General features: G+C 52.4%; 6 protein-coding genes and 1 non-coding gene across 7 annotated transcripts; 3 read left to right on the top strand and 4 right to left on the bottom strand.

Moving 5' to 3' along the window:
- Positions 1-1,140: 1,140 nt before the first annotated feature.
- On the top strand, positions 1,141-1,233 carry ASPBRDRAFT_t104. Its single transcript has one exon. It is a non-coding gene; the product is annotated as a tRNA-Pro (tRNA).
- Positions 1,234-1,591: 358 nt separating this feature from the next.
- ASPBRDRAFT_119354 (uncharacterized protein) lies at positions 1,592-3,506 on the bottom strand (the record flags this gene model as incomplete). The annotated part of the gene is made up of 5 exons (XM_067617247.1): positions 1,592-2,441; positions 2,503-2,643; positions 2,701-3,048; positions 3,103-3,200; positions 3,249-3,506. 5 exons carry the CDS (start codon positions 3,504-3,506, stop codon positions 1,592-1,594), a joined length of 1,695 nt encoding a protein of 564 aa, XP_067481425.1.
- A 1,105-nt stretch (positions 3,507-4,611) lies between these two features.
- Positions 4,612-5,757, bottom strand: ASPBRDRAFT_27222 (ankyrin repeat domain-containing protein; the record flags this gene model as incomplete). Its single annotated transcript, XM_067622342.1, has 1 exon — positions 4,612-5,757. One exon carries the CDS (start codon positions 5,755-5,757, stop codon positions 4,612-4,614), a length of 1,146 nt encoding a protein of 381 aa, XP_067481424.1.
- Positions 5,758-5,885: 128 nt separating this feature from the next.
- Positions 5,886-7,472, bottom strand: ASPBRDRAFT_171083 (cytochrome P450). Its single transcript, XM_067619703.1, has one exon. It carries the CDS (start codon positions 7,444-7,446, stop codon positions 5,944-5,946), a length of 1,503 nt encoding a protein of 500 aa, XP_067481423.1. The 5' UTR covers positions 7,447-7,472; the 3' UTR covers positions 5,886-5,943.
- A 790-nt stretch (positions 7,473-8,262) lies between these two features.
- ASPBRDRAFT_192909 (CRAL-TRIO domain-containing protein) lies at positions 8,263-9,834 on the top strand (the record flags this gene model as incomplete). Its single annotated transcript, XM_067620540.1, has 4 exons — positions 8,263-8,988; positions 9,056-9,097; positions 9,151-9,250; positions 9,308-9,834. 4 exons carry the CDS (start codon positions 8,263-8,265, stop codon positions 9,832-9,834), a joined length of 1,395 nt encoding a protein of 464 aa, XP_067481422.1.
- Positions 9,835-11,146: 1,312 nt separating this feature from the next.
- Positions 11,147-12,685, top strand: ASPBRDRAFT_119713 (FAD-dependent oxidoreductase; the record flags this gene model as incomplete). The annotated part of the gene is made up of 2 exons (XM_067617280.1): positions 11,147-11,462; positions 11,523-12,685. The coding sequence occupies 2 exons, from the start codon at positions 11,147-11,149 to the stop codon at positions 12,683-12,685; spliced, it is 1,479 nt and encodes a 492-aa protein (XP_067481421.1).
- Positions 12,686-12,891: 206 nt separating this feature from the next.
- Positions 12,892-14,154, bottom strand: ASPBRDRAFT_52339 (alpha-hydroxy acid oxidase; the record flags this gene model as incomplete). The annotated part of the gene is made up of 3 exons (XM_067626883.1): positions 12,892-13,044; positions 13,132-14,018; positions 14,070-14,154. 3 exons carry the CDS (start codon positions 14,152-14,154, stop codon positions 12,892-12,894), a joined length of 1,125 nt encoding a protein of 374 aa, XP_067481420.1.
- Between the last annotated feature and the right edge of the window lie 2,420 nt (positions 14,155-16,574).

Raw genomic sequence — 16,574 nt, 5'->3', positions numbered from 1 at the left:
GTCTCATAGCAGATGTCGAGCTATATGCACAATGCCTCCCCGATTGCCTGCAGTAAGACGACTTCAGTGCCAGGGCGTTCAATGGCAAATTCGTCCAGAGAAGGTCGGTGATCGTCGATAACAACAACCCCCTGACTGTGTGCGTGCCGTCGATAGTTCAACCCGTTACTTCCCTTGTACAATTACAGCGATCAAACTACCTACGCCAATTGGAATTAGGCACAAGCTGCTATGCACGTCGTTGAAGCCGTGGATACGGCTGAGTTGCGAGGGACGGTAGCCGTGACAGCATAGTAGCCTCAGCGACGTCACTAAGCAGATGAGCCGTCTCAGAAGCTTTCCCAAGTCTGCCGGATCTCTTGTAAGGTTCTCTGTGACCTCGGATATGCTATTCTTGTCCTTCAGTACGGTGAGGTTCCCACGTAAACGTGCGGGATGGGATACTCATATCCGGAGAATTTACAGTCAGACCGTTGCTTAGATCTATTGGCACTAGAACGTGGAACTATTGGTGGGGATTTCGCAGTGAGCTGCTCTTATGGTATTAACATAAGAGTGTGCTTTCGGGTTCTTTCATCTGCACCTAGATTGTCTAGGTAAACGATCCAAAACTGTCTGACCGAGCTCATATTTGACCGGTGTGGCCCGTCCGCGGAGTAAATGTCACGGAGTAAGACTTGTTTGGACAAAAGAGGATATATATAAATCGGGTAATCGATGTCGATGCTATAAGCTTGTCGTGTAGTATTCTACTCGTGCTGAAAGTGGTTATTATATCGTATTAGTGGTTCTACATTGAAGCTTTATCCACGTAGTAGTAGTCAGCTGAACTATATAACTACATTGCTGGCTACTCATTCTCTGTGAGCGGACCGTAAATTAGTTCCATACTCATAAGTAATAGACTCGACGTAGGACAGATATGTATTTAGTATGAGTATCCAAGATGCCATAATTATTACATACTACGGAGTAGTAGTAGCCCTAAGGATGGCGGCTACACTGATAAAAGAGAAATAGTATCGGTAGTATGTAGAGTTCTTCACACTTTCCTTAGTTAGGTAGCTACCCGTCGCATTATCTCCCTTCCTATTTCCCCTTTGTACATATATCCAAAACTACAGCCAATTAATATATCAAGCCCGGGTGGTCTAGTGGTATGATTCTCGCTTAGGGATTACAAACCCCAAGCATATCTGCGAGAGGTCCCGCGTTCGATCCGCGGCTCGGGCCTTGAATCTTCTTTTTTATTCCTTTTTTTTCCCTTCTACCTTTTTTGGATGTGGGTATCACGGAGTACGCTGTTGTTGCGTTGTTTTCTTTTTGTGGGTGGATGACGTCTTTTCCTGCATATGGATGGTGGGTGTGGTACTTCGCAGTAGTGCCCTGGAAGAATGGATGTACTCGATGCCTAGGAGCGAATCAATCCATCATCGGTCTTCAAAAAGAATATATCTAGCAGATGGTCAAACGTAGTTTGCTCAAATAGTCTTCCTACCCTCTCTGTCTGTCTGCTCCTTTACCTTACATCAACATAAGGCTTGGGCATCTACTTATCGGCTGGTAGCACTAACTACTTTACGGGATATGCTCACGCTCTATCCACCGCAGCAGGCCACTGCGCACCAGTAGCCGCCGCCTGTCCGGTCAATTCCAGAGCATCAGCATCCGCACCAGTTCCATCGGCAGCGCGATCCTCCTCGGTCCAACCCTCACGATCATCCTTCACCATCCGCACGAAACACACATCCAGCAGTAATGCCACAGCGCTGATCCCGACCCCGAAGTACAACGCAGCCCGGTACCCCATGATGCGACCGGAGTGTTTGGCGATCTGGTCCTCGATGGTAGCGGCGAAGCCCAGTCCTAGGCTCACGCCGTAGAGGTTTAACGCACCGATGAGTGACCCGGCAATGCCTTGTTGGTGTCGACGGACGGAGTTGCTGGCGATGATTTGCGCGGCGGTGTAGACGAAGTCCGGACAGAAGGAAAAGAGCACGATGGAGGGGAAGACCTGCGCCCAGTAGGTTTGATCCACGGGGACGGTGGCCATGAGTGCGTTGGAGATCAGAATGGTGATGGTGCCGATGGCGAGGATCCATTGTGCGGCGAATCGAGGGACGAGCCATGCCGCGAGGGAGGCTGCGCCGGTGGCACAGATCACGAAGGGGGTCCAGCCGACGGCGAAGTGGAGCGGGGACCAGTGCCAGACGTCTTGGAGCCACAGGACTTGGTACCAGATTAAGGTGCCGACGGCCATGTAGTTGAGGAGGACGACGAGGAGGAGGGTGAGGAATGATGGCGCTTTGAAAATCTCGAGCGGCATGATGGGATAGTCGGTGCCGCTTTTCTCCCAGAGGAGAAAGGCCCCGAAGAGGATGACGGAGGTGATGAGCAGGGCGATTTCGTAGGGCGTGGACCATCCTACGCTGGGTGCTTGACTGCCAGGCATGGTGAGTATGTATGCGTCTTCCCTCTTCCCCCGGGCGGTGATCGGCTTACTTCCAGACAAAGTTGAACAAGATTAGGGAACTTATTCCCAGGGCAGATCCTATCCAGTCGATCTTTCCGTGTCTGTCGAGGAGAGCTTCTCGTGAACTCAATGCCCACAAGGGAGCGAAGGTGGCGATGCCAATGGCAGCTCTGGTTCAACTTCGTTAGTACTATTGAATTTCCAGTTGAGTTGACACCTCAACTTACATGAAGACAAAAAACCAGTTCCATTCTGTCCCTTCCATGAATGCGCCCAGGAACAATGCCCCGAAATAGCCCCCGGTTGGTGCCGACGCCGCGAAGAAACCCAAACTGAGGTTGCGCACGCGTCCTGTAGGATTGGTGCTTGCAATCAAAGCCACTGCACTAGGCATGATAAAGGCACCTCCGAGGCCTGCAAGCGCCCGCATGGCAACAAACGCGTAGAAGTTATTGCAGAAAGCGCTGATCAAGGTGCAAAGACTAAGCCATGCCCCGCCCGCCAGCAGAAGCTCTCGATGACCGTATACATCGCCCAGTCGTCCGCTCATGAGAACGAAGGTCCCTTGTGTCATCCTAAAACTGGGTTAGAGTGGTAATAATATTCATCTTGTTACTCCAGCTGCTTACGCATAACTTGCACCGATCCATGTGGCAGAGCTCTCCTGAACACCCAGGGACTCTCCTAGCCGAGTTCCACCCGCGATCCCAGCAAAATTCACAGTCATCTGACATTCTCAGCATTAGAAGTTTTATAGAGGTGATGGATACGATACCTGCACGAGATTGGCCAGGAGCAGCAGCACGGTGATCGCCAACCGACGGGATTGAGTGATTTGGACTGAGGGCGCCCGCTCAAAGACCGCCTGGCCCTCTGTGGGAGCTACATTTCGCTGGAGAGGGCCATTGAGCGGGTCTTGAGTGTCGTCTGCCGGAGTTTGGGGGATAGAGGGAAGAGGTGACGGGGCCTGTGGATGCGACAACGATGGCGCAGGGGCCGTAATTTCGTAGTGAAGGGCCTGTACCAGGGACATGATGATGGCGACACTGAAATTGATGAGGCCAGTTTGTTGTGCCTTAGCAACCTGGAAGGTGAGGTTGAAACAACTCTATCTGCATTATTAATTGACTGGCCCGGTTAGTACAAGAAACAGGATTGTATCCGAATTTAGGCTGAGTGGGAGAATGCCAAAGCAGCAGGGAGAGGGGCCTGAATGAGCTATCAATTTCATCGCTTTGAGTCATGGAGCAGCATTGGAGAGATTAACCAGATAGAGTTATGATAGCCGCCGGAAACCTGCCTCCCGATCCTTTATTATCTTGGCTTCTCCCACTCTCCGCGATCCCGGACACGTTGCACGCGGGGATTGAGCAGTCAATGCGACATTCGAATGCATGACCAGAAGAGTTTTCCGGAGTGCAGGGGTATAGTCTACAAGATAGCTCGTGTGCACCAGCACATGCAGTGGAGGGAAAGGTTCTAGACTCGGAGAGTTCGCTGCGGAAGTCTAATCCTGGATTCTGCGTCATTGTCCAATCCAGATGAAGAGGCGACCAGGAGATGTAGAAACCCACAGAGACTCGTATTTCCTCCGGGGCAGTGTATGACTCGGTTAGCGATATCATGAAGTTGGTATGCATGTACCGGGGATAGATAAAAAGGATTCCATTAGTTGACATGTGCCGAAGTGACAGATGTACGTTGTTGAATCCCTGTTCAAGTGGACGGCGAAACCAATACTGAAAACGAGCAAGTCACCGCCGCTTCCCTGCAAGAGCGATTTATCCTAGTCATTTGTTGTCTTCCATGTAGCTCAGCTTCTCTCAATGTGCGTAGGTGCAGCATGTCCCGTGATTATTCAGTGCAGTCCATTTTGGGCGATGTACATATGATGCATCTGCTTTGACAGGTACAACTGAGGTCTAGCAACAGGGGGAGGAAAATATCATGACTCGTCTGTATATGCATGCATGCATCTATTGTCTTGTCCCATGCTCTGGACGAGCTATCCTGGGTTCGGAAGGGCACTGTGTGACTTGCTCATGGCTGCGTCGTTTTCATTCGATGCAGTAACTTGCGACATACCTGTCATATCCTCTTTTTGTAACCCGTTTATCTTATGTATTGCGTTCTAATCTTTAACATTTAGCAGGCGGCATATATTCCCGGAATAATGCCAGCACTTCGGGACAACCAAGCCATGAGGCATACCAATCTGGCGTACGTCCATGATTGTCGCTGGCTTTGATGTCCGCTCCGGCTGCGAGGAGGACTCTGGCAACGCCTGCATGGCCATGCTGGGCGGCGCATGACAGAGGCGTTCGATACCCACTCCTTAGATGATCAGGATTCGCACCCTTTATCAAGAAATAATTTGTCATATCCTCTAGTCCCAGATTAGCCGCCTCGACCATGGCGTCCGCGAAGTGGCGCTCCACCAGAGGGTTACTCTTGACCAGCATTTCGACGATAACTTGGTAGTTACGCCACGCCGCACACACAAGAGGTGGACTATCCCATGTCTCAAATCCAAACAGCGGGTCCGCACCGTGATCGAGCAGTAAGCGGGTCATTTCATCGTCTCCGGCCCGGGTGGCATTGATGAGGGGAGTTTCGAATTGTTGGCGATGTATGTAGTTGACAGGAGCGCCGTTGCGGAGCAGCAGTTCCGCGATATCGATCTGTCTGCTGCGTGCAGCTGCGCACAATGCCCTTCCAAGATTGACAGTCTCAACAGTGTGTCCTAGGTCCTTCACATAGGCAATGAGGCATTCGGCCACAGCCAGTTTTTCAGCAGTCGTGGCTACCTCTAGAGGTCTGTGATCGAGCTTGTTCGCAAGAGTAGGATTCGCGCCCCTTTCGAGCAACCGTCGAACAGTAGGCAAGTGCCCTTCACGGACAGCGATCACGAGTGGTGTTTCGCCATGGACGCCAGCGGGGTATTCTATATCTGTTCCGAGATCTAGAAGGAAGTCGATGATGTTCACTCGTCCGTATTTTGCTGCTGTAGAGATGGGGTGTGAGTCCGTAGTGGACGTTCGAGGGTTTCCTGGCAATTTCGCTCCAAAGGCGAGTAGTCGCAGGAGGGTTTGTAGCTGCCCTTTGCTGGCAGCCCAATGAAGAAGGGCTTCGCCCATGGTCCGCACCGCGCATTGATACAGACATGGATTGACCGATTGATATAGACATTGGCTGGTCTGAGCCAAGCAATTGAGGTCCGTTTCGCTCTTCAGGTGGCCCGCGATGATTGGGACCAACTCAGGGGGGAGGTGAACAAGGGGCATTTTGAGATCGATGTGGTTCGAGAACAGCCACAGCTAAGACAAGTCAGAGTAAGTTGTAGAACGAAATGGAAGAGTGAAACCATATATTGAATATGGAAGTGAAGTTTTCATCCATGATGCCATCCGCAGCTCTCGGCGAGGCTGTTACCCGATCGGGGCGAGAATTGAATTTACATGCAAACTTTGTTACTCGCTCTCCCCAGACGGCCAGTAGATGTCGATCGCATGGCCTTGGATTTCCCCATTGAAGCAGCCATTTACTACAATCTTCTCCGAGCATGTATTCGCCCCTTCGAGAACACCAGACTTCACCGTTCCAGCAACCGCTTCGTACAATTCATGCAGCGCCAGATTCCTCCCAATGCACGATCGCGATCCCAGACCGAAGGGAAGGAAACACAGGTCGCGCATTACGCAGCCTATCTCATTATCGAGCCATCGCTCGGGGCTGAACGCGAAAGGATCAGGAAATGCGTTCGAGTCATGATGCAGCACGTATATCGAAGCGCCGACCGAAACCCCTCCTGGGAGGTACATGCCATCTACGTGACATCCGCCTTCAGGTATAGTCCTGGTGAGAGGCGCAGGATTGGTCATGGCGAGTCGTAGTCCTTCAGTAACCACGCTTCGCAGATACGGAAGGCTTTGTATGTCAGCTGAGCTCGATTCAGCTAACTCTTGATAAAGGCGCTCACGGATGTGCACTTGGCGGACAAGATGGAACAAGATGGTCGCCAGCGTTTGGCCGGTTGAGCTGGTTCCAGCGAATAGTGACCCTTCACAGATACCGATGACCTCGTCCTCCGTTGCGCCAGCCGTGCGGAGACGGCCGTGGTAGGTGTGTGCTATGGTACTGGATCCCATCTTGACACTGTTCCCAACGATCGATCTTACGAATTGGTCAACCCGACGCATTGAAGCTCCCCAATAACGGTCCTGAACGATGACATGGAGTGACAAGATTCTCGAGAACAACCAGTTGGGAAGCATGGAATAATACCCAAAGGCTGCAATTGCCTGCAGCCAGGCACTCTCCGAGAACTTTGTCGGCTGTGAGTGAGTATCCAAGTTGACGGCCTCTTTCAGCGCTCCATACGGCCGATCAAACATATAGCCTGTCATGACGTCCATCGAGAGCCGTAACGCCAGATCTAGGATGTCGACATGATATGATGTGGATTGTACCGCGCGACTCTTTTCATTCGCCAAGTGAGCGATAAATTGCTGGACATATTGCTGGACATCTTGTGTTCCTACCGCTTCTCGTATTCTAGCAGGCGCGAATAATGGCAGGACAGCCTTAGCTCGCTTATCGCGGTAGGCTTTGTCGATAGCGGAAAATATGGTGGGCTGCCCGTTGACATCGAAGTTGCGATACCGAGCATCTTTCATAAACCCCCCATTAGCCACGTAGATAGTCTGTAAAGCATGGGGATCGGAGATGGAGACCAGATTCGGGGCGATGCGTAATACTCGCGTGTTGTATCGGTGATGGTAATGGGCCAGGGTCTGTGGCTCAGTTCCGAGGAAGACGATGATCCACTGGGGGATGGACGAGATGCAAAAGATCCAAGGCCCAGGAACATGAGCTAAGGGATGCAGGGTGAGACGGTAGATTGCCACCGTGATGAGGCCGATGCAGAGAAGGGTCAAGGCATCAGCTGCAATTGTTACACCGAGCAGCATCATGATAAGGACGACACTCCTACCGAAGCACTACCCAACCATCAGCCGAGGCAGTCCTCTTGTTGCGAGATTGTCCAGGATGCCATTTGATCGTGTCTCAGCGCCGTTGATCTGAGCGTTGCCGATCTGCAGTCGCAAGAATGACGAGCGGTGAGGGGTTGGTGGGTGGACGAAAACAAGGCTGCCTCCGAAGTAAGTAACTAAGTCACTCAACTCTCTTCCCCTAACAACGTTTGCTCCATCGCTATGCACTAGTCTGAAACTCCCCGATTATGTCTGATGCTAAAGATAAAGATGTGTCCACTTCCAAAGAATGAGAATGGCCCCTGATGTGGGAAATAATAAGGTAGAGCCTAGTCCATGGTCCTGAATATATGATGCTCCCAAAAGTCGAGGAGGCTAACCGAGTGAGTTGATTGCCAGTGGAAGCCGCCAGCCAATCCCGACTCAGGACCTGCTGCTCTAAATGGCCAGGACATCACATTTTCTACAATCGACATCATTGCAATAGCCGGAAAGGGGAGTGGGATGTCCATCAAACACGAACCACCAAGAAATGAGAACCCTTCCCCGCAGTCTGAGCGGACGATCGACGACGATCCCCTAGCAAGAACCACGGGTCGGCCTGCAAAGCCCCTGAGACGCCTGCACGTCGCTATCGAGATCCGAGGTTTCTCGTTGGTCTCAAAGTCCGGGAGTTTCATATGCAACTGGCCCAGCGGCAGTCGCCTGACAAGGACGATGCTACATAAGCACATAGTAACCCCTCCGTCTCATTTGAAACTCCATGATTGAATTCTACACTCCATTACACCCATCATGACTACCAACGGCATCCAGTCCGGCCACGTCGGCAATCTCACCCAGGAGCAAGAGGCCAAATTACAACAGTTTTGGTCCCTGGTCCTGACCCTGCTTGATGTGAAGTCCCTACAGAGTGGAGATACCTCGGCCCAGCCCGACCGGCGTCCAAGCACGTCGCTCTCCCGAGCCGACACCGTCGTTTCCGCTCATGGCCAGACGGCGTTCACAGACGACTTGTCCCGAGTCCTGCGGGAGAATGGCATGAGCAACCCGGACATCAAGTCCGTCCGGGAGGCCCTGAGCGACATCTCGATCGACGACCTTCGCTCGGGTCTGCTGTACACGGCCAAACATGACTCCCCTGATGTCCTCCTGCTTCGCTTCCTCCGCGCTCGCAAGTGGGACGTCAACAAGGCCTTTGGGATGATGTTGCGGGCGCTCGTCTGGCGCAAGAACCAGCATGTGGACGACAAGGTGATTGCAAATCCCGAACTTGATGCCCTAGTGACGTCTCAGAACACGGTGGATGCGCACGCCGCCAAGGAGTGCAAGGACTTCTTGGACCAAATGCGGATGGGGAAGTGCTATATGCACGGGACGGACCGGGATGGCCGTCCAGTTCTCGTGGTGCGCGTTCGCTTCCATCAGCCCTCGAAACAGAGCGAGGCAGTGATCAATCGATTCATCCTCCATACGATTGAGACAGCCCGGTTATTGCTGGCGCCTCCCCAGGAGACAGTGGTACGTTATCCATCTTGTGCCGTCATGCCTTCCCCATAATGTACCTGGCTAAGAGACAATGTGGCAGACCATCATCTTTGACATGACTGGCTTTGGCCTGTCCAATATGGTAAGTTGTTCTGCCAACCCGGAGTATACCTCTCAGCAACTGACCATGACCAGGAATATGCGCCGGTGAAATTCATCATCGACTGTTTCCAGGAGAACTATCCCGAGTCGCTCGGATACATGCTCATCCACAACGCTCCTTGGGTCTTCTCTGGTATGCTTCCTCAATTATCTCCTATGTCCTTTCCTAGTCCGCTCTGACATGACATAGGAATCTGGAAGATCATCAAGGGATGGATGGACCCGGTCATCGTGTCGAAAGTGAACTTTACCAACAAGGTGTCCGATCTGGAGAAGTTCATCGCTCCCGAGCAGATTGTGAAAGAGCTGAAGGGCAAGGAAGACTGGACGTATGAATACATCGAGCCGGTGGCAGGCGAGAACGAGCTGATGGCGGATACGGACACGCGCGATCGCATTTACGCGGAGCGGTTGAAGATTGGCGAGGAGTTGCTGCTGCGGACCTCGGAATGGGTCTCCACCAGCCAGCAAAAAGACGCGGCCGCTACCACCACGGCCCGCGAACGACGGGGCGAGACGATCGAGTCGCTGCGCCAGAACTACTGGGCACTGGATCCGTATGTGCGCGGGCGCTCATACCTGGACCGGACGGGCGTCGTCAAGAAGGGCGGCCAGATTGACTTTTATCCCAGCCCGGATTTAGAGCCGACCACGGCAAAGATGTTGGAAGTGGAGCATTTTGAGCGAGCTCAGGTGAAGGTGGTGAATTTGCAATGATGGGAGTTTACTGGGTTGATTCATGGCGTTGGATTAGGAAGTCATGCTCTATGGTTAGTGGATTATGGTAGTTAATTGAAATTATATTTTCTTAACCACGAGAGATCCTGGCCCCGATTTACTCATCCTGGCATGAATCCAGTGTCAAAGTTGTTGAAGTTACTAATTTCCTCCTCGGCTTGATCGCGATCCACGGGACTCGGGTTCCCCGCGTGTTGGTTTACCACTCAATTTAATCCTATTTATATCACTGCTCCCTATTCCAAAACATTTCATTGTCTTCTCCCACCTTAATGTGTTCTTATCTTTCATTGAAATGCTACGCTGGTGGGCGCGCAGGCAGCCTGGCTCAGCTGCAGCACAATTTGGCCCCCATGCCGCGGAATCCGCTCTCTGAATCCTTTCACCTCCCTGGCCGCCCCTTTTTTCCATCTTCCCTGCAGGACTAGCACTAGTCTCGGCTTTTGGCGAACGATCAATCTAACCACCATCGTCTTTTTCTTGGATTTAGAGGCTAATCTGCAAAGTAGAATTTATCTCCTTCCTTTGCAGGTGCCTTGCGCATTGATGTTCCTAATCCAAATGGTCTGGCGTTCCCTTCCCCACAGGTTCCTGGCGGTTCCCTCAATGTGCATCTCTCCTGACAGGATGATGTGTGCCTAAATCTCTCTCCCCTGGCTATCACCTGCCTAGACCGGGTTAGCCGTCAGCATTGGGTCCGTGTGATGCATCGACTCACTGACTACTAGTGCTTGCTGCATCTTCAGTGCAGAAAGCCATGAACCTAGACTCGACAAAGTAGTGGATCCAGCTGCTCGGCCGGTTGATTGTTCCCTGTTCCTGTGGTCATCCACTGGCACCATCTCGTCTGATTGGTAGAGGAAAATATGAAATCGATCGGGCTCTGCATTAGTGCAGCTGAGATGCGTCCCTCCGATCACAATCATCACCAGTTCACCACCAACCATGATTACCCTGCCCCCCATTGATAGCCATGTATATTCTCCGACTAGTTCCCTGGTTCAGCTGAGATACTAGGGGGTTACGGCCATGTAATACAGTGGCTTCGGGATTATTCCTTGTCAACCCGTCTGATTGGACTACCCTCTCAGGCACTCGTCCTGGCATCCATGCTTCATTGGCATAATGGAGCCCCCGCCTGACATTCCTGCCTGTCGGACCCTCCTGATCTTCCCAGTTCGTCTCATATTTATCGATGCTGCCCCAGGGCGGGCGCATTGCATTCTGTCGCTGCTGCGTTGCGACTCCCCCTAGCTAGCTCAAGGCGCATCCCCGTGGAATGCTGTCCACAATGGCCTTTTCCTTCGTTCTTCGTGTTCTATCCTCCCTGCTCCTAGTCCTGCAACTGTCGACGGCCGCCTCGACTTCCACTCTTCGTCAATGCCTGCTCACCGCGGTGCAAAACGACGCGACTCTCGTCGCCGTTGATGGCGACCTCCTCTATCAGACCCTCGCGGTCCAGGTCTACAACAAGAACTGGCCCGTCACTCCGGCCGCCGTGGCCTTTCCCAAGTCCACTCAGCAAGTCGCCGCGATCGTCAATTGCGCCGCGTCGTTGGGCTATAAGGTCCAGGCCAAGAGCGGTGGCCACAGCTATGGCAATTATGGTACCTCATCACTCTTCTCGGTCGTCAGGCGCTCTCCCTACTAACCCCACTCCAATTCAGGCCTCGGCGGCACCGGTGGCGCAATCAGCATCAACCTGAAGAACATGAAATCCTTCTCCATGAACTACAGCAACTACCAAGCCACCGTCGGCGCCGGGATGCTCAATGGCGAACTCGACGATTATCTCCACAACGCCGGGGGGCGGGCCATCGCGCACGGCACCTCTCCACAGATCGGCGTCGGCGGTCACGCAACCATCGGGGGACTAGGCCCCGCGGCGCGTCAATATGGAATGGAACTCGACCACGTCCTGGAAGCCGAAGTCGTTCTCGCCAATGGCACCGTAGTGCGCGCCTCGTCTACCCAGAACTCGGACCTGCTCTTTGCCATCAAAGGCGCCGGCGCCAGCTTCGGCGTCGTCACCGAGTTCGTCTTCCGCACCGAACCCGAACCGGGCACCGCCGTCCAGTACTCCTTCACCTTCGGCCTCGGAAGCACCTCGTCGCGCGCCGACTTATTCAAGAAATGGCAGAGCTTCATCTCTCAGCCAGATCTCACCCGTAAATTCGCCAGCATCTGCACCATTCTCGACCACGTCATGGTCATCTCGGGTACCTTCTTCGGCACCAAAGCCGAATACGATGCTCTCGGCCTGGCGGACCAATTCCCCGGCCACACCAACTCCAGTGTCATTGTCTTCACCGACTGGCTAGGCCTCGTAGCCCAATGGGCTGAGCAGTCCATCCTCGACCTGACCGGCGGCATCCCCGCCGACTTCTACTCCCGCTGTCTCTCCTTCACCGAAAAGACTCCCATCCCAGCCACCGGTGTCGACCAACTCTTCGAGTACCTCGACACGGCCGACACCGGCGCCTTACTCTGGTTCGTCATCTTCGATCTCGAAGGCGGCGCCATTAATGACGTCCCCATGGACGCTACGGGCTATGCCCACCGCGACACGCTCTTCTGGCTACAATCGTACGCCATCACTCTGGGGTCCGTGTCGCAGACTACATATGATTTCTTAGACCATGTCAACGACATCATCCGCAATAATACCCCCGGTCTAGGTAATGGCGTGTACCCCGGGTATGTAGATCCCCGACTGCAGAATGCTCGCGAGGCGTACTGGGGTTCGAATCTGCCGCGGTTGATGCAGATTAAGTCGAAGTATGATCCGACGGATGTGTTTCATAATCCGCAGGGTGTGTTGCCTGCGTAGATGCTTGGCACATGGATACTCTCCACTCGTATATAGGATTTACTTCTTGGATAGTCCATTGGTAGTTTGTAACTAGTTACTTGGTTATTTGCATGTCAGCCTCCATATCTTCTAATTTAATAGCATGATACCTCTTTATAGTGCTCAGATCATGATCAAGTCCTATAATATCTAGTTCTATGTATCTATATATACTGCAAGTATACCTACAGTTTAGCTGCCGGTCCATCCGTCCTCAGAACTGCCAACGCAGCGGGCGTCACATCCGCCAGGGTCCGACACCCAGTCAATTGCATGCAGCGCTTGAATTCTTCGTAGAGGATATCCAGGACGCGAGAGACACCGGATTCTCCGTCGTACTGTATGTGATTCATGTAATTAGCACCAACCCTCTAATCGTAGAGACTGGAGGAATGTTAGGAATAGATAAGGTAGGGTCAACATACAGCTAACCCCCAAATCGTCGGCCTCCCAATCCAACAACATTCCGCCCCTAATGCCACTGCCTTGAAGATATCCGTTCCGGTGCGGATCCCTCCGTCGATATGGACTCGGATCTTCCCCGCCGCGGCTTCGACACATTCTGGTAATGCGTCGATGGTGGGCACGACTTCGTCAAGCTGTCTCCCGCCGTGGTTGCTCACGATTACCCCGTCACAGCCGTATTCTCTGGCGAGGTGGACGTCCTCGGCTGTGAGGACGCCCTTGATCCAGATTTGCATGTTCGTGACGGACCGTAGCCAGGGGATCTCCTTAGCCCAGCTGTGTGCGTCGGAGTTGGTCGCGACGAAGCCGGCGTCGTGGGTGACTTGTTGGAGTTGGTCGGAGGTGACGCCCATCATGGGCCAGGAGAGGCCCTCCGGTGTGCGGAAGTCGTTGCGGGTTTCGTTGTAGCGGTAGCCCAGGACGGGGCTGTCCGCGGTGAGGAAGATGGCTTTGCAGCCGGATGCTTCGGCGCGGCGGATGATTTGGGTCTGTAGGGCGCGGTCGCGGAGCGTGTAGAGTTGCATGGTGTGGGTTGCGGATGGGTTGAGGTGCTGGCCGGCTTGGACGACCTCTTCGATGGGGTATGTGCTGAAGGAGGAGACCGCCATGGGGATGTTGCGACGTGCGCTGGCGCGACTGCTGGCTAGTTCGCCTTGCGGGTGTGCCATGGCTTGGATGCCGGTGGGCGAGAGGCCGAGGGGGAAGTCGAAGGTTTGGTTGAAGAGGTTGAGACGCAGGTCCAGTTGGGATACGTCGACTAGGACTCGTGGGCGAAGTCGGTATTTCTTGTAGGCGGTGGAGTTTTCTGTTACGGTGATCTGGGTGGTTGAGCCGGAGTTGTAGAATTCTGGGGGTCTGTTAGTGAGTTGTGAGATGTTGGAGAGTAGGAGAAGCGCACCTCGTGCTTTGAGAGGGAGTTTCTTGGACGCGGCAATCTTGATGTCCTCGATGCTGAGCATCAATTCGGGCAGAGCGGGAGCCATGGTGGATGTAGTTGTGTTAGCGAAGTATCTCTCGGTCGTACAAGAAAGATGGCTGTAGGATTGAGTCGAGGATGGGCTGTGGGAATTGTTACCCCTCGGTTATGCAGGTAGTTCGTGTCTTATCGAGTCGAGCGGGGATACAATGCCGAGTGACTTGTCGCTGCAGCTGCAGGTTGCTAAACAACCATTGGTGGTCATCTTCGTCCCGCCATTTGGTCTCTCGCTGATCCACATTCACAGTGGTTAGTAGCTTGCTTTCAATTGACCAATCATGCAAGGGTTATGTAGAGGTCACTACTACCTCTATAGAGATTGGTATATGGCGATATGGATATCGCGTCGCCGTAGAGAAGGAGTGGCATCCCTTTATAATCTCCAATCTAGATTGTATGAGGTCGCGCTCCAGTGCTCAAGTCTCCTGTCCTTTGCAAGACGAATCCGAATGTATAGCCACTTAGATGTAGTCTCCAGCGTTCTGTCTGTCCACCGTCTAGTGCGAAGGATCACGGTGTCATGATGCCTGACATATGACGGGTGATGTGCGATATGACGAAGATGTACCTAGGCAGGCATAATCGATTAGCCATATACTCAGTTGCTGTGATATATCTCCATATTAAGATGAACCCACTGAATACCCGCATTATCTGGGACAAGCTAGGTCAATTGCTATAGTGTAGAGCCTAATATCGGTCTGTAGTAGTCATCGGTCGGGACTGGTTGAGTTGGGTAGATTAGGAGAACCAGAAAAGAAGAAGGTTGTGTCAACAATGCTATGAACAGAAAGACGTACTGGAATAGTATCAAGAACAGCGGGTAGAGGGAGCTGATTGTCGAGGTGGTATAGGCAACTGCCCGGTGCGGAGTGATGATCAAGGAATGAACTACTCTCGAAGGGCCTGGCAGTAAAAAAAGTGGGATATGACAATGGTATAAAGATGCACTCAATGACCAATGATAATCTGATATTTCTCGATGAAGATCAATGCCTTCTAATATAGCTGATAGATGGGGTATGGTCACTCATGTGGGATGGTGCAAGGCTACAAAGGTATCATGTTGGCGGGACAAGTATTTTGGATGGCTTCAAAAAGCCGACACAGAAAAGAGACTAGAATGGATGTACAGTGTGGTTGTGCGGGAGGCAGGTGCCGTACGGGGGTAAAGGGGAGTGGAGGGAGCAGAATGAGAAGAACGGATGTGGATGGCTTCACCCAAGATGAAGCGGGTGACTTGTGGCATAATCACGCTGGCGCTGATAAACAAGACAAGAAAGAATAGGAGGTACATAGCATCATTGGGAGTAAGCCTAATAACAGTAGTACTGTCTCTCCACCACAGTAGGAGTAGTCTCCTACTAAGTAGGACATTTGTATAGCCTCACGCATTCCCTAACAAACCACCAAGACAATAACAGCAAAAAAAGATGCCGGTTTAACCCAGTTACTTTCCCTTCAATTAACCTGGTCTTCGTGCTTAGGATCGAGTTGTAGCCGGTAGGCCCTACACTCTTAGACGCACACATTGAAGACTGCCTCAGGAACTGGCCTCGAGATCACGCCGGTAGGGGCCGGACTGGGATTCGAACGTGTGCCACTGCGTTTCCTACAACCATTACAGGAGGTAATAACAGCCTTCTCTTAGGGCGACACTGAGCGGCTCATTGGCGTACCTTGAAGTCCTCCGGCCATTCGACCATCGGGTTCACTGGGTTAGTGGGGCTTTCCGACCTACAAACATAAGGGAGCATCGTAAGGATTTGAGGCTGTTGATTGGCTGGCGGTGATTGCAGTGGAAGGAGCATCAGAAGGGCATCTGGATGCCATATGGGGAAGGAGCAGTGGTTGCGGGAGGCGAGGTCATTGCGGGAGTTGGTAGTTGTGCGGAGGGCGGATTGATAGTGGATAATAGCGGGTATCAACATTGCGGATGGATATAGCGGCTGCGGAACTCTTGGCGACCACAACAGTTTTCACCTAGGTAGTCTTTCATAGTTTCGAGGATCGTTCGATTCCATATCATTGGCAGCTTCCTGAGGAATGATCGTATCTCGAACATCGAAGCGCAAGTAGAAGTGTAAAGCAGAGTTCGCGATAAGCCATATATATAGCATCAGATCGTCACTTCAGGGGACAGATATCGCTGGACACAGTCCTATGATTATGTCAACAAAACGGCTTCCAAGTTTGTAGTCTTATTCATCTCTTTTCTCCAGTCTGGAACTATTTATTTCTCACATAGGCTTCATTCCATCCTGGTTAATCATTGTGACTCGTCTCAAAATTTTGATAGTGTTGACTGAATATTTTTCGCTGATTATTGTGGGAGACGGCAATATTTTCCGCTTGCTGGCAGACTAGGCGGTGAGACTGACCCACCTAAGCGAGGCCCCATCCAGATCTATATCATCAACAGCTAGG

The sequence above is a fragment of the Aspergillus brasiliensis genome, assembly GCF_001889945.1.
Source record: "Aspergillus brasiliensis CBS 101740 unplaced genomic scaffold ASPBRscaffold_3, whole genome shotgun sequence".
Taxonomy (NCBI): domain Eukaryota; kingdom Fungi; phylum Ascomycota; class Eurotiomycetes; order Eurotiales; family Aspergillaceae; genus Aspergillus; species Aspergillus brasiliensis.
This window is presented reverse-complemented; position numbering and strand designations above follow the sequence as displayed.

Coding starts and splice junctions, on each gene's coding strand:
- ASPBRDRAFT_171083 (XM_067619703.1), bottom strand. CDS start 7,446: ATGATGCTGCTCGGTGTAACAATTGCAGCTGATGCCTTGACCCTTCTC.